General features: G+C 35.6%; 1 protein-coding gene across 1 annotated transcript; it reads left to right on the plus strand.

The window, feature by feature from the left end:
• The first annotated feature begins 687 nt into the window (after positions 1 to 687).
• LOC123873116 (xanthine dehydrogenase 1-like) lies at positions 688 to 15,914 on the plus strand. Its single transcript, XM_045917825.1, has 17 exons — positions 688 to 747; positions 4,261 to 4,418; positions 5,185 to 5,345; positions 6,031 to 6,395; positions 6,810 to 7,030; positions 7,492 to 7,594; positions 8,508 to 8,635; positions 9,567 to 9,854; positions 10,163 to 10,324; positions 10,786 to 10,914; positions 11,003 to 11,487; positions 11,724 to 11,907; positions 12,364 to 12,559; positions 12,929 to 13,695; positions 14,068 to 14,260; positions 14,761 to 14,874; positions 15,383 to 15,914. The coding sequence occupies exons 1-17, from the start codon at positions 705 to 707 to the stop codon at positions 15,451 to 15,453; spliced, it is 3,768 nt and encodes a 1,255-aa protein (XP_045773781.1). The 5' UTR covers positions 688 to 704; the 3' UTR covers positions 15,454 to 15,914.
• The last annotated feature ends 226 nt before the right edge of the window (positions 15,915 to 16,140 follow it).

A 16,140-nucleotide genomic window follows, 5' to 3' on the forward strand; every position in this document is an offset into this window, starting at 1 on the left:
TGATTTTCCGGGATAAAAAGTAGCCTATGTGCTAATCCAGGATATTATCTATCTCTATTCCAAATTTCAGCCAAATCCGTCCAGTAGTTTTTGCGTGAAGAAGTAACAAACATACACACACACACACACACACACACACACACACACATACAAACTTTCGCCTTTATAATATTAGTGTGACTAGTAGTGTGATTGTCCCATCGTCACTGACAATCGATCGCTGGCCGACTACTGACAGGTCACCTCTCGGGATGAGGAGAGTTCAGGCCACAGTCTGCCACGCTGGCCAAGTGCGGATTGGCAGACTTCACACACCTTTGAAAACATTAAGGAGAACCCTCAAGCATGCAGGTTTACTCATAATGTTTTCCTTCACCGTCAAAGCAAGTGATATTAATTTATTGATTAAAACGCACACAACTCCGAAAAGCTAGAGGTTTGTGATATCGAACCTCCGATCTTCTGCCTAGTAGACGTATTAACCACTAGGCTATCATAGCTACATCTAGAATTCACAACAATTCTGTTAATTAAAAGCATAGGTAAATAACAGTCCGCTATTAGTGCTATTACATTAAAACTGTGATAAGCGAAGTCCCGCGCATTTCGTAGTTAAGATCCTAATCTACTTTTTTTGTAGTAATTTCAGAGTAATTTTTAAAGTAACCGCTGCAGTGAGTGTTACACGCTTATACGCTGCGGTCATGAACAAAGTTACTTTTCGAGTCAATGGCATCACACACTCAGGTATGTGAATACAAATTATGATTTAACAAAAGCCGGCCAAGTGGTAGTCAGACTCGGTTCCGAACTCGGGTATTTTTTCGATATTTTGCACGGTAGGTAAATTAAAAAAAATATATAAAAATTAATAAAAATCTGTTTAAGAATGTACAGGTAAAGCTCTTTCATATTATGATACCCCACTTGATATAGTTATCTTACTTTGAAAATTGAAAATACTAATTATTATTTGTTCATAAACACATTTTTTTTTGTGACGTAATCACAAATTCACGGTTTTCGAATTTTTCTCTTTATTTGTGCTATAAGCCTTAGCTACCTGTCGTATTTCATGATTCTAGATCAACGGGAAGTCCAACTTCCCTATAGGTTTTCTTGCAGACACGACAGAGACGGAGAGAAAGACAGATAGAAAGACAACGAATTGATCCTATGAGGGCTCCTTTTGAGGTACGGAACCCTAAAAAATCTTTTTAGGGTTCCGTAAGTCAAAGGAAAGACGGAACCCTTATAGGATCATTTTGTTGTCTGTCTGTCTGTCCGTCTGTAGGTCTAAATAGCACAAGTAAAGGAATAAATCCGAAAACTGCGAATTTGGGGTTACATCACAAAAAAATTTAAATGAAAAAATAATAAATAATTAGTATTTTAAATTTTCAAAGTAGGATAACTACATGTGGTATGACTGTGGTACAATTTACAAGAACACAATCAAATTAATAGCACCTATATGAATAGGAACGTTTATGGGACAGACAAACAGACCACTTTGACTCGCGTGCCATATTGTACGTTTGATGGGACTATTAGAAGACCGATCTGTGACTCCCGTGTACCTAACTACTCAATTAATACTATTTTTAGGGTTCCGTACCTCAGGAAGAAAAAAAGGAACCCTTACAGGATCACTTATTTGTCGGTCTGTCGTGTTTTCAAGAATAGGGAATCAAAAGTCAAAACCTAAAGAGTAGGTAGGTACTTCTTGATGACCTAGAATCATGATATTTGGCAGGTAGCAATGTCAATGGACAAGTAAAGGAAAAAATCCGAAAACTGGAACTTACATCACAAAATAAAATGTGTTCACGAACAAATGCTTAGTAAATCACACATAGATGGTGATCAATACAATAATGTTCAAGTTGAGACTATTTCAATAAAATGTAGATCCGTGCTTTATTAATTGAGAATGGTTTTCCAATTAGGTCAAATGCGAGAGTTACTGATATCTTTTTTAAAATTCAGATACAAATTAGCTCTTAACTGCAATCTCACCTGGTGGTAAGTGATGATGTCGTCTAAGATGGAAGCGAGCTAACATGGAAGGGGTATGGCAGTTATTATCATTAAACGCGCTTATTTAAAGCGCTTACCACTGCACCAGGGAGGTCGAAGGGAGGGTTTCGTAGATAATATACTTAACTAATTAATCCCATCCCATAAGCGGCATAAATATGGGAATCAGTAATTGCCTTAGACAGATGGTGTCGTCCGTTATTAGCTTGCACGAGGCCACGAGTGTGGTCAGGCCACGTGTGAGATCAAAAAGTGTTATTTCTTGAGCCATGGTACGGAACCCTACGAGTGCGAGTCCTTGTACTGGCTGGACCGGTTTTTATCCATAATCATTACGTAAAATAGGTGGAGAATATAATGAGTTTCTTGTAATGGATACAGCTGAATTGTTATTAATCGTATTTTTATGGAAAAATTATATCAATAGTGTGTATAACACTACATTCAAATCTATTTTGTTATGTTCGTGGTGAAATTCAGTTAAATCGGTTAAATCGTGGTTTTCCTATAAGCAAGAAGCCTTTTTATATTATTTTGGATTACCGGTGGTTGCATTTGGATTAAATTTTGATTAACCCCCGATCCAACAGTTATAAGTTTGACGTGTGTATCTGTGTATCTGTCTGTGCCATCGTAGCTCCCTAAACGAATGAACCGATTTTAATTCAGTTTTTGTTTTTGTTTGAAAGGTGGCTTGATCGAGAGTGAGAGTTATGAGCTCTTTTCTGGTTTTCTTATAGAGGTTTTTGCGTCGAGGGTTTTTTTAAATTTTAAGTTATAATTACCTATACAAAAATATGGTTCCTCGTGTAATTTACAATAACTGTAGATTGGTCCTCAGCTCCTAGTATACAGTAAAAAATCAGAAATTCGGAAATTAATAATATGGAGAGAGCCAATTAACTACGTAACCGATTGTTACTTTTGTTTAACAAAAAAACAAAATTGGATTTAAATTTAAAAAAAACAGCCAAGTGCGAGTCGGACTCGCACACTGAGGGTTCCGAACTCGGGTATTTTGTCCAACATTTTGCACGATAAATCAATAAATACATAAAAATAAATAAAAATCTGTTTTAGAATGTACAGGTGCCAAAGCCCTTTCATATGATACCCCACTTGGTATAACTAATCTTACTTTTTAACAAATTCGCGGTTTTCAGATTTTTTCCTGCACTTGTGCTATAAGACCTACCTACCTGCCAAATTTCATGGTTCTAGGTCAACGGGAAGTACCCTATAGATTTTCTTGACAGACACGACGGACGGACGGACGGACGGACAGACAGACAGACAACAAAGTAATCCTATAAGGGTTGCGGTTTTCCTTTTGAGGTACGGAACCCTAAAAATGAAAATAGTTTGAGATATGCAGACTTTCTATCAATAACTAAGCCGGTCTTTCATTCAGAAGAATTACAGAAAAAGTAAATTGTAACTTTTTAAAGTGTCGTTCAAATTTTTTTTGGCACTAAAAAAGTGATAATAATTTTTATGCTACTTTTTATTACGTTGCTACTTGTTATTACGTTTGCAGGTTTGTCAGGTTTAGGTTTTTAGGTTGTAGACGCTAGTAGGTGTACACTGAGGCAATTTTTCTTCAAAATTAAAACGCACGAGCATAGTTCTTCATTATAGGTACTTATCCATACTAATATTATAAATGCGAAAGTGTATCTGTATGTCTGTCTGTTTGTTTGTCTGTCTGCTGCCTTTTCACGATTCTGGGTTCGATTCCGGCCTTTGATTTTTCTGAGTTATTTGCTTTTTAAGAACCTAATTAAATATCACTTGCTCTATCGGTGAAGGAAAACATCGAGAGGAAATCTGCATGCCCGAGAGTTCTCCATAATGTTCTCGAGGGTGTTTGAAGTCTGCCAATTCGCACAGACAGCGTGGTGGACTATAGCCAAGACCTTACTCATTCTGGGTGACCCTACACACCCGTGCTCAATAGTGGCCCGGCGAGGAGCATATTATATAAGCAGGATTCAGAGTGCTTTTATGCTAACTCACTACAAATTGATGATTATGATGAAGTTGATGTTTAACTACTATTGGGTACGAGAGTAAGGTAGATGGGATTTTCACCAAGGCTTCAATAAAACTATTTGAATTAGTATTATCTCGTTTATTTTTAACCGACTTCAAGAAAAAGAGAATTGACCACTTTTTGGGTTTTTTCTTTCTATAGAACCTTTATTCTATGTTTCTTTCTAGTGGGATCTGATGTCAGTTCCACCACTACTTTGCTGGAGTACCTTCGAAGGGATTTGGGGCTCCATGGGACCAAGTATATGTGCTTAGAAGGTGGCTGCGGAGCTTGCATCGTCAGCGCCACAAAAAGCCACGGAGAGGCTCCACAAGGTGTCAATTCTGTATGTATTATTAAATATCACTATGAATAAAATTTATTCATTACTAAAAGTCGTGATTGCCTAGTCATAGTGATTAAGACGTTCACTTCCTATTCGGGAGGTTGGGTTGCGATTCCAGGCACGCATCTCTAACTTTTCGGAAATGTCACTTGCTTTACCGGTGAAGGAAAACATCCCGAGCCAACCTGCATGTCTGAGAGTAATCCCTTAATGTTCTCAAAGTTGTATGAGAAGTCTGCCAATCCGCACTTGGCCAGTGCAGCGTGGTGGACTGTGGTTCAAACCTTTTTCAATGTGAGAGGAGACCTGTGCTTAGTAGTGGGCCGACGATGAGTTGTTCATCATGATTATGATGAAATGATGCTCGAGACTGTCTGCGTGGATTTCGGTTTATGAAAATCCCATGGGAACTCTTGTATTTTCTGATATAAAGTAGCCTGGACAAAACTAGCCTACACGATGCAAGCTTTCTCTGTACCCGAATGATAAAAAGTCGTAAACGGTAACGGACTTGTTTACTACGCTGGACAAGATTGGGAGAGTTCAAACACATTTGAGAATATGATGGAGAACTCTCAGGCATGCAGGTTTTCACACCTAATTCTAAATCAATGTTCCACACGATGTTTTCCTTCAATAACTCCGAAAAGGTAGAGGTGCGTGCCGGGGGTCAAACCCCCGACCTCTCGAACAGGAAGCTGAAGTCTTAATTTCCAAGCTATGTGCTCATAAATACATGTTTATTTATTTGTAACTTTATTTTCAGTGCATGGTCTCAGTAACATCATGCCAGGACTGGGATATCGAGACTATAGAGAAAGTTGGGAATCGTTTGGACGGATATCATCCTCTGCAGAAAACCCTCGCAGAGACAAACGGGTCACAGTGTGGATATTGCTCCCCGGGGATGATCATGAATATGTACAGGTATGAGACTAGCCGAGTGAGTCTACCTTTTGCACTTGGCCAGCGTGGTGGAGTATGGCCAAAATCCTTCTCATTCTGAGAATAGACCCGTGCTCAGTAGTGACCCGCGATGGGTTGATAAATAGTGATGACTAGCTGATGTTCGTGACTCCTCGTGATGCCCTCGTGGATTTAGGTTTTTTTTTTTCAATCCCGTGAAACTAATGATTTTAGGTTTATTTAGTGGTTTAACCACATATTTTAACGTAAATAACGGGTAGGTACATGATTAATAATAGGTATGATTTTGAATTATCGATATTTTGACCCAGTTGCATCAGCCGTGGTCACGACGAGATTGCAGTATTGCGAAAGATGAAGTTCAAGTTGTCATGGGCAGTATCGAACAAACCGATTTCTTGTTATTTTAGCTGGAGCTTCACAAGCTGTCTGCAAACATCAGAATTTTAATCGTGAGGATGGCCTTAAGTTAATTTTTAAAATACAATAAATCATTATTCATTTTTTTCATTTAGTTTTTAATGAGACCGTCAATATGTTAAAACAATTCAAAGTTTTATTTAAAAATCTTATAATATTATAAACTTTGATAAACTTAGCTGAAAAATGAGTTGAAAATGAAAAAATAAACTAATGATCTGAAAAAAAAGTTAAGAATAATAAACTTTGACCTATTAATTTCCAGTCTCATGAAATCGAAAAAGCTTACAATGCAAGAAACAGAGAAATCTATGTCCAGCAATGTCTGTAGATGTACCGGGTATAGACCAATTTTAGAAGCCTTTAAGAAATTCTCCTCAGATGCTCCCAACCCACTAGACATACCAGACATTGAGGATTTAAAAATATGTGAAAAATCAGGAGAAGTTTGCTCTAAAAGCGATTGCGATGAATCAGACTGGTGCATGGTGTCTAGGAATGAAGTCATACATATACCATTGCGTGATAAGAGAGATTGGTACAGAGTTTATACGTTGCCTGACATTTTTGCCATATGGCAAGCGAGACGAACTCAGTCGTATATGCTTGTTTCTGGTAATACAGGGAAAGGTAAATACAAAATTATAGTCAGGATAGAAGAAATATAATGCACGTAACTTTTACCCGAAGGAATCCCCTGCGGGTAAAAGTGAATAGAAAGTTGAGAATAGGAAATCCATCCATATTTATCAATAAAATATTGATAAAAAGTAGGTATGGATCGTGAAGCTAATATAAGGCATTGTTAATTGAGAACAATTAAATACCAGAAATAAAAAGGTTCCTAAGTGCCAGTACACTTAAATTCATTTTTGTACTAAAATCGTCTTTTGAATTTTGATTTTTTTTTTGAATTTCTGGTAGGTATTCATTAATTGTTGTCGTTTCAGAACTAAGTAACCTTTAAGACAATTTTAACTAAGCATTCGAGATTTGATTATGGTGAATTAGGTGTACATTTAGATGATTTATATTTTCTTTCAGGTGTATATCCAATATTAGAGTATCCACAATTGCTCATAGACATCAGCGGTATATCGGAATTGAAAACCTACTATATGGATCAAAATTTAGTGATTGGTGCTGGTCACACTCTTACAGAACTTATTAATATATTTGAAACAGTAGGAAAGACCGCGAATTTTGGTTATCTCAATGTACTCAATGACCATTTAAATCTTGTTGCACATGTAGCAATTAGAAATGTAAGTTCATTTTCTGAGTAGAAAAACTGTGAAGATATGGGTTCCCCTTTTGGTGTCTTTGGTTTTTTATAGCGTGATAGGCTTGCACTTGACGATAATTATGCTCAAAAAAGCAATGATGAGGTATAAGTTGGAGCGCGCTTGCCTAAAAGATGCCTATTCACTCTTCCTTTGAATGTATTTAGGTTATATTGTAACATAACATATATATACATATGTGATTTATTTAATTTAATTAGTTCACTCCTTGCGTTTTCTTTAAGTTTTATTATATCCTCTACCCTAAGGTTGCCAGGAAGTGATCAATCACTATTTCAGCGATATGGCTGCCTATTGTAGACAAATTTATTTTGTTATATATTTCTTTATGTGATTTGGGTTAAAATAAAGATACATTTTTATTTCATTCATACATTTTTTGATTTTTTTTTAAAACTTTACATATTTTTCCATTTTTTCAGCTAGGAACTATAGCTGGTAATTTGATGTTGAAGAATCGACATCATGAATTTAAATCGGATATTTTTCTCCTACTGGAAACTGTGGGTGCTGAATTAACCATAAGTGAGTAGTTATTAGTTAAGGACCAGCAATTGGCCAGGGTGGTGGTCTATGGTCCCTAGCCCCTTCTCATTTTCAGATAATGATGATGACGAATTAATAAACCCTTAAAAATAAAACTCTTGAACTATGTAGGGATGCTGTTTTTAACACAGTATAAATCTTTATCTATACTTGCAATAAAAGTGTAACTGGACGATTTCTGGATATTAAATATATTTTAAAAATTTTAATCGGAGGAAACACGATATATACCTCAAAACAATTTTTTTTGAATTTTTGTGTGTCTACTTTTATCCCAGAAAATCAAAAAGTTCCCATAGTATTTACTTAATTTAATTACTAGTATTAACTTACTAACTGCCCACGAAGTCGCGGGCAGTACTAAGTATAAGTACCTACTAATTATATCCGGTGAAACCGCTTCATTAGAAACTAGGCAATAATTTAATTGCTAATTTTATAATTCGTAGCCTCAAAAAAAAATAAGGCAATTGGTGCAATTTCATATTCATCAATAATTTATTAATTTCGGGTTTACCTGTTGTTCGATGTACTTATACTTGAAAAAGTTGAAATGTTAAAAAGAAAAATATTAAAAACGGGTAGGTTTCTTGACAGACACAACGGACAGATAGACAGACAGACAGACAACAAAGTGATCCTATAAGGGTTCTCCTAAAAATTGAAAAATATTTGTCGTTAACACTTTGTGACGTCAGTCAGATCGCCTTCCGTACATAATAATGTTAAAAACGAATAAAAATAAAACAAATAAATGAAAATCATGGGAATTTCATTTAATTATTCTCTAATAAATTCCAGCCCCATAAACTACCGCTATACAAAACGTCATAATTTCATTTTATTACTGCAGTAAAAGACCCTATTGAGTAATGATTCCAAATTATTCCAGTGGTTGCTCCGGGAAGGATTAAATATCTGAGCATGCAAGATTTCCTTCGCGAGGATATGACGGCCAAAATAATAATGAACATTTTATTGCCACCGCTTACTAATGACCACAAAATTGTTACTTACAAGGTAATTACTAATTATTGGCTATTGATAAATTAATTGGTGTATTATTGTACAACGATTCGATCGGTCTATATCTATGAAATTTAATAACTCAACAATCGATGCTACTGGGCAAATTGATTAAGTCATTAGTTACTCAATTATATATCTACTAACATTATATAAATATTATTTTAAAGTACGCTAGATAAGGCGTGTCAAAAACTCATACTAAAACATAGTAAATACTAATACTAATATTTGTATACTAAAATAGGTACATAAAGTTTGTATGTGTATGTCGGGATTTTCAAAAACCTTTACCTACAGGAACGAAGTCGCGGGCATTAGCAAGTGTTTCATAATCATGAATAATATAAATACTATTATAGCTTAGTAAATAATTGACTCTCATATATATTTAATAGATAACATTTTATAAATTACAATCCATTTTCATTTATTATAGAGAATAAATGTAAGGTAATTGGTTTTATTTTGCTAAAAAAATCTCAATGCATACACGTGTATTATTGTGATTCAGAACTCACGCGGAAGGAAAATACATTCATATTATACCGCTATTTATTTATAAAATAAGTAGGCTCCCCGTGCGAAGTCGAAACGGGTCCACTTGTTAGGGTTCGTACCCGAACGATGCCAACGGGACAATCCTCCGCTGTCCATCCGTCCATCAATCTGTCTGTCAGCGGGCTGTATCTCACGAACTGGAACACCTGGAGAGTTGAATTTTTTACAGAATATAAATATCTATTGCCGCTATAACAATATAGTATAAGCATAGTGATGAAAATTTCAAAATGTCCACCATTAAAATGACAAAAATTAAAATCTGCTATTTCATGTAGCATGTCACGGAACCCTTCGTGTGCGAGATCGACTCGCACTTAACCGATTTTTTTTAATATAGTGCAAAATTCATTTCTAATTACAGATAATGCCTCGGGCTCAAAACGCTCATGCCTTAATACATGCAGGATTCATATACAGGCTCGATGCAGCACACAGGGTCATTGGCTCCAGAATCGTCTATGGAGGTCTTTCTCCAACGTTCATTCGAGCAACGAGAACTGAAAGATATTTGCTCGGCAGAGTCTTGTTCGGGAATGAAACATTACAAGGAGCTATAAAAATACTGAAAAACGAGTTAGTGGTGACAGAATGTCTACCAGAGCCACCTGTGGAGTACAGACGAAAAGTTGCATTAGGATTGTTTTACAAGGTAGGTATAAATAGGTAGGTACATTGTCTTCTTGACCAAATTTCAATCATGACGACCCATCTTCATTTTTTTTATTTTTTTTATTTAGATACCCCTAAGATACAAGTAAGCCCTTGGGGCCTTGACTGCAATGATGCCTGGTGTTAAGTGATGATAAGTGTTTAATGAAAACTGCCATGCCTCTTCCAGGTTAGCCCGCTTCCATCTTAGACTGTATAATCACTTACCAAGTTACCACCGTGAGATTGCAGTCAAGGGCGAACTTGTATCTGAATATAAAAATAACTATTATATGAAAATTATTTCAGGGTCTGCTTTCATTGATCCCATCAAATGTGCTCAATGCTAGAATGGCATCTGGAGCCATCAAATTGAACGAGACGAGGCCGGTGTCAGAGGGACGACAAATATTCGACACCAATCCTACGTTATGGCCGCTGAATAAACCTATACCTAAGCTTGAAGCTTTAGTAAGTAGCAACGTATAATATACATGGGTGTTAGGTAACGGCCTTAACCTCTCGGTAAGCTGAGGTTAGGACATATGTGTTGATGTACCTAGATTTATTTTCGAAAGAATTTGTTTAAAACTACAATCCCACAACCCTGCAAACAGCTGATCGTGGAAATAGACTCGTAAAAACTTCTGTGAATTCGAAGGAACGTTTAAACGTTTCTGAAGTAGCAGAGACAATAAGTACAAGAGACATAATGTGTCCAGCTGTGGACGTCTATCGGTCTATAATGATGACGATGATAATGATTTAATTATTTAGTTTATTTGAGAACTTTACTTTTTGAGAGATAAATTATATCATTACTAGTTCTTAAATAATTTTTTGGAGTAGCTAGTATGTAAAAATCTAAAGTAGATTTTATATGAAATGAAAATAAGTAACGAACCACCAATAAAGCTGCCTATTAATTTTAGATTCAATGTGCTGGAGAATCTACATACACAGATGATTTACCAACTCTTCCAAGAGAAGTCTTTGCAGCATTCGTTTTAACTACAGTACCTTTAGGCACTATAGATAAAATCGATCCCAGCAAAGCTTTGGTGAGATTATTTTCTAACGTAACATAAATAAAAATCTAATAAATCAAATATATACAAGTATATGCAAATCTCGATTTTTTCTTTGTAGAAAGAACATGGAGTGATTGCATTCTACTCGGCATCTGATATACCTGGCGCAAATAGCTACACGCCTGCTATAAATTTATTTAACACGACTAATGAGGAATTGCTATGCAACGGAGAAGTCAAATATTTTAATCAACCTCTGGGTATTATCGTAGCTGAATCTCAAAAAATTGCCGAAAAAGCTGCTACTTTGGTTCACGTGACTTACAGTAATGTAAGGAAGCCCGTTATTGATATCAAAGTATCAAAAAATGATCCTTCTAAAGTTACTTTATTTAACACTCAAGTGGCCAAAAGAACGGGCACCGAAGTAACGAACGTGATAAAAGGTGACAATACAATTTATGCACAATATCACTTTACCATGGAAACATTAGTATGTGTAACACATCCTATAGAAGAAGGCTTACGAATTCATTCTGCAACTCAATGGCTGGATGCAGTACATACAATGGCTCAAAGAGTACTAAAATTAAATCAAAGCAGGTATTTCATCATAATAATTTTATAAACGCTTAGTTTAATTTAATTGCTTATCGCTTTCTTACGTTGTACAGAAAAATCTACGTAATAAGTTTAAGTATTGCAATAAAAATAGAAACAAAAACCTTTTGATGCATAAAACTTTTACAAAGTAGGTACTTTTGAATCGAGGTCTCCGAATATTATACCGAAATTGTTTTTATTTTAATGATACAGCTATATGTTTTTTTTTGTGATAGTGTTGACGTCTCTGTTCGTCGTCTGGGCGGCGGTTATGGCTACAAATTGTCCCGTGTTACTCAAGTGTCTATAGCTTGTAGCTTAGTTACATACAAACTGAATCGTCCTTGTCGATTTATACAATCCCTTACCAACAACATGAGGGCTGTAGGAAAAAGATTACCATGCTCTACAAACTTTGAGGTATTGAACCTAAAGAGAAAAATTTAACTACATCTTTTACAGTTAAACGACAAAGTCTAGAAAAGTGCATTTGTAATAATTGTTATTTGAAAATAGAGACCACAAACTCACGTGTGTTAAACTTCAACCAATTATGTTAGTGTAAATCGGTACAGACTCATGATTGGTTTGTACTGTGTCATATGATACAGGCCACTGCCATTATTGGCCGACTCAAATTGACAATTACAGATTACAGAGGTACAGTCGAATCGAAGACCCGTACAGTGGAGTTTATATGAACTGCCCAATACGGTAGAGATTTTGCCATAATGAGCATACGGAATATTTTTATGCTTTGTCGTTAACTGGTTTTATTTGATCTTAAATTTTTTAATTAAAAAATAACGAATTCATTAAATTCAATTGAATTGGAATTTGAAACAAAATTTCAATTTATTTTTACTATTTTGACAGGTTCGAGTCAACAAAAGGGGAGAGATTCAATACGTGAATTATGAATTATACAGTGACAATGGTTACATGGTCAATGAAAATCTGCTTCTGTTGGCCGTTGATGTGTTTAATAATTGTTATGACAAGGATACTTGGAATTACAAGTCTTATAATGCAATAACTGATACACCATCTAACACTTGGTGCCGTTCTCCTGGTATGTTCTTATATACGGTTTCATCAACATCATCATCACAGCCATCATTATCATTATCATTATAATTTTAATCCATCTGTAAACGTTCATTGTTAGATAAATGTTTTTGATAATGAGCGCCACCACACCTAGTCCTCAACCTTCATAACCCAACTAATTTCTACCATCCTCTTTATATCGTCGGTCCATCGTGCTCAAGGGCATCCCACACAACGTTTATTTGTATACAATTTATTAAAGGTTTTAATGATGATATAGAGTAATTATTTTATTATCATCCACACTCACTTCAGCTCTTTTGAAGGCCTAAGCCAGAAGGTTCTCACACTGAAAAATACTTGATTTTTCAAAGTGATTTTTAATTTTTAGGTACTTTGGAACATATAGCAATGGCTGAAATAATACTCGAAAGAATATCTTACGAATTGAACTTGGACCCATTTGATGTGCGTCTTGCTAATTTAGACACAGTGAACCACAATGACTTACGAGAGATGGCTGAGACAATAAAAAATAATGCTCAATACGTCGAAAGGAAGGCTGCAGTTGAAAAATTCAATTCAGAGAATAGATGGAAGAAACGTGGTTTAAGACCTAGTTTTCTTCGATGGACCCCTTTCGGATACCAGTATTTTGATGTGAACATGTCCGTTTATAATGATGATGGTACAGTAGTGATCACACATTCGGGTGTTGAAATGGGCCAAGGTGTTAATACAAGAGTTACCCAAATATGTGCGTATTTCCTAAAGATACCTATAGAGAAGATTCAAGTAAAGCCTAACGATACTGTTATATCACCTAACAGCTTTCCGTCTGGGGGTAGTTTAACGTCCCAAAATGCTGGTATTGGCGTCCGAAGATGTTGTGAAGAACTGCTTAGCAGATTAGAGCCAGTTAGAACTCAGTTGACCAATCCTACTTGGGAAGAGTTAATAAAAAAGGCTTATGAATTGGAGGTTGATTTACAAGTTCACAGTTTAGTTACTGCGAAAGACATTCAGATGTATCATATTTATGGAATAGCTCTAGCTGAAGTTGAAGTTGATGGCCTCACAGGAGAGTGGCAGTTTATAAGAGCAGATTTACTGGAAGATACTGGTCGAAGTGTTAATCCTGAAATTGACGTCGGTCAAGTAAGTTGATTTCTATTTTTATTATCATCAGTATTTTAGGCTGGCCTTACAGAGATCCTAAATCACATTTTGAATTTAAAATCTGAAATCAGAATGCTCAGAATCGCAAACAATTTTGCAAACCTCACATGTTGATTGTCGCTAATATTTCCAGTCCAAATATTGTACCTGCTTATAATTTTGTTTTACTTTGTATGTATTTTCTCTGTATTAATTTTGTGGTGTACAATAAAAGTATAATTCATTCATTCATTCATACTACTAAAAGTTTATGTTTTCCAACTAATGGTACGAAACATGAGCTATCAGATTTAGTTGGCATTGTAAAGTTTACCAAGGGTGAGAAGATTTTAAAGAATCTTCATTTTCTAGGTTGAAGGCGCTTTCATCATGGGAACTGGTTATTGGACGCACGAACATTTAGTTTACGATCCTGATACCGGCGAATTGCTCACCAACCGAACTTGGGACTACTGGGTACCTCAGGCCAGGGATATTCCCCAGGACTTCCGAATTTACTTCAGGAAAAGGTCGTTTAGTACCGAACTCATTCTTGGAGCCAAAGGTATTTTCTAATCTACTTTATGTTTTTATATCTTTTCCATCCGGTATGATTGTGGTAGAGCATGTGCCTATAATAAATATACACTAAAGTTCGACTACTACCCGCAACTGTCGATAGATAGCGATAGATATAGTAAAATACCTGGTTTTTCTGTCGCTCGGTATATTTATATTTTTGAACTCAGATTTTTTGTCTCTTTCATTCTATGTCCCACTCAATACAATAGCAAAAAAAATTTGGAGACCCCCCGTAGACACTTTTTTGGATGTAACATGCATCATGTAGCCTGTCACCCGGACTATAATAACGAACGAATTGATTGACACCTCATTCATCAAAATCAACCCAGTAATTTAGGCACTAAGTACGGTGCAGGTGGAACACACAGAACCTGATACAAACTTACATACATACATAGAGTGCTAAAATCATAATCCTTCCTTTTAGCTTTGCCGTAACTGAGTAAAAAAGTAACCGTTATTAAATTTTTCGTCATCTAGGTACTGGTGAACCGGCGACATGTATGGGCATCGTCGTAGCTTTTGCACTGAGAGCCGCCATTGCCGCCTTGAGGCTTGAATCTGGAATACCTAAAACGCAATGGTTCCCAATAGGTAATAATCTCTACAGCACTTTACGACAAAACTCACTAGGCCTAACTCTTCAACCCTGATTATGCAGGGTACAGCACTCCTAAACCATAGGGATTCAGGAACTGTTCCTGGTGAAATAATATTTAAAATATCGGGCATAGACTTTATCATTGAACTCCAATTCTTCAATCTTGATGCTGCAAGGTATTGAACTCTGAGTTTGGAAAATCCATGTTTTTCACATGGACAGCAGCTGTAGGTATGTGGCTTGCTCACGCGTCGAACCACCTCACTTATTCACGTACCTAGGCACCAGACGAAGAAACCAAAAAATTTGTGTAGAAAATACCTACACTACCAATAATAAATAAAATAAATAAAGTAACACTTTTTTTAACTTTATGCGAAGTACAGCAAGTATTATTATACATCCAACTATGTGTTTATGTAAGCCGAACAATGAACGATGGATGAAGTCGCGGGAAAAATTTAGTGCAGTGATCAAAGGTCATTGTTGTTTTTGTTTCAGATGGACCTTTCACCGTGGACAAAATCGGTGTTGCATGCGCAGTCAATACAGACGATTTCAAATTTTACTGATTACTACTTCTATGTTTATTCTATCCACGGAAAGAAGTTAATATAGGGTTTTCTCTGTTATGTAATGTCATACAAATGACAGAAAAAAACTTTTTGCGAGTAACTCAAAATGGTTAAAGGTTAGATTTATGTCTCTGTCATTTGGCATGCGATTACGTAACAGAGATAGCCCTATACTAATTTGTATGGATAGAGCATCTTCTACGTGAACGGGTCATTTCCAAAAATATTTTTGCACTAACACAAATAGAGGCAAACATATTTTTTATAATGTATAACGATGTAGTGTATGACTTTGGTGGATGTAAGAATGTTATGTAAATATATTTAGAGATAAAAGCATCACTTTTAAGACTTGTTAAAAATTTGCAAATCCTCAAAGCAAATAAACGGTTCAAGGAGAAATACTGGATAAACAAAGCTACTCGATAAGAATCGAGCAAAATAAAATGTTTAGTAAATATTTGGATATTAACTTGGTTATTTCATGATGCACTATTTGCTGAATCTGTTTTGAAGAAAGTTTACGGGCTTATCAAAATATTATATTAATTTGTAAATAAGTGTTATGTAATTTTTTTATCTACAAAGATAAAACAATAAAGGTTGTTTGTATAATTTAGCAATTTCACTGCAAGAAACATATTTGTTTCATGCATTTCCTCACTAACTCTTTTTCACTCTTGG

This window comes from Maniola jurtina, chromosome 16 (assembly GCF_905333055.1).
Source record: "Maniola jurtina chromosome 16, ilManJurt1.1, whole genome shotgun sequence".
In the NCBI taxonomy this organism is placed as follows: Eukaryota; Metazoa; Arthropoda; class Insecta; order Lepidoptera; family Nymphalidae; genus Maniola; species Maniola jurtina.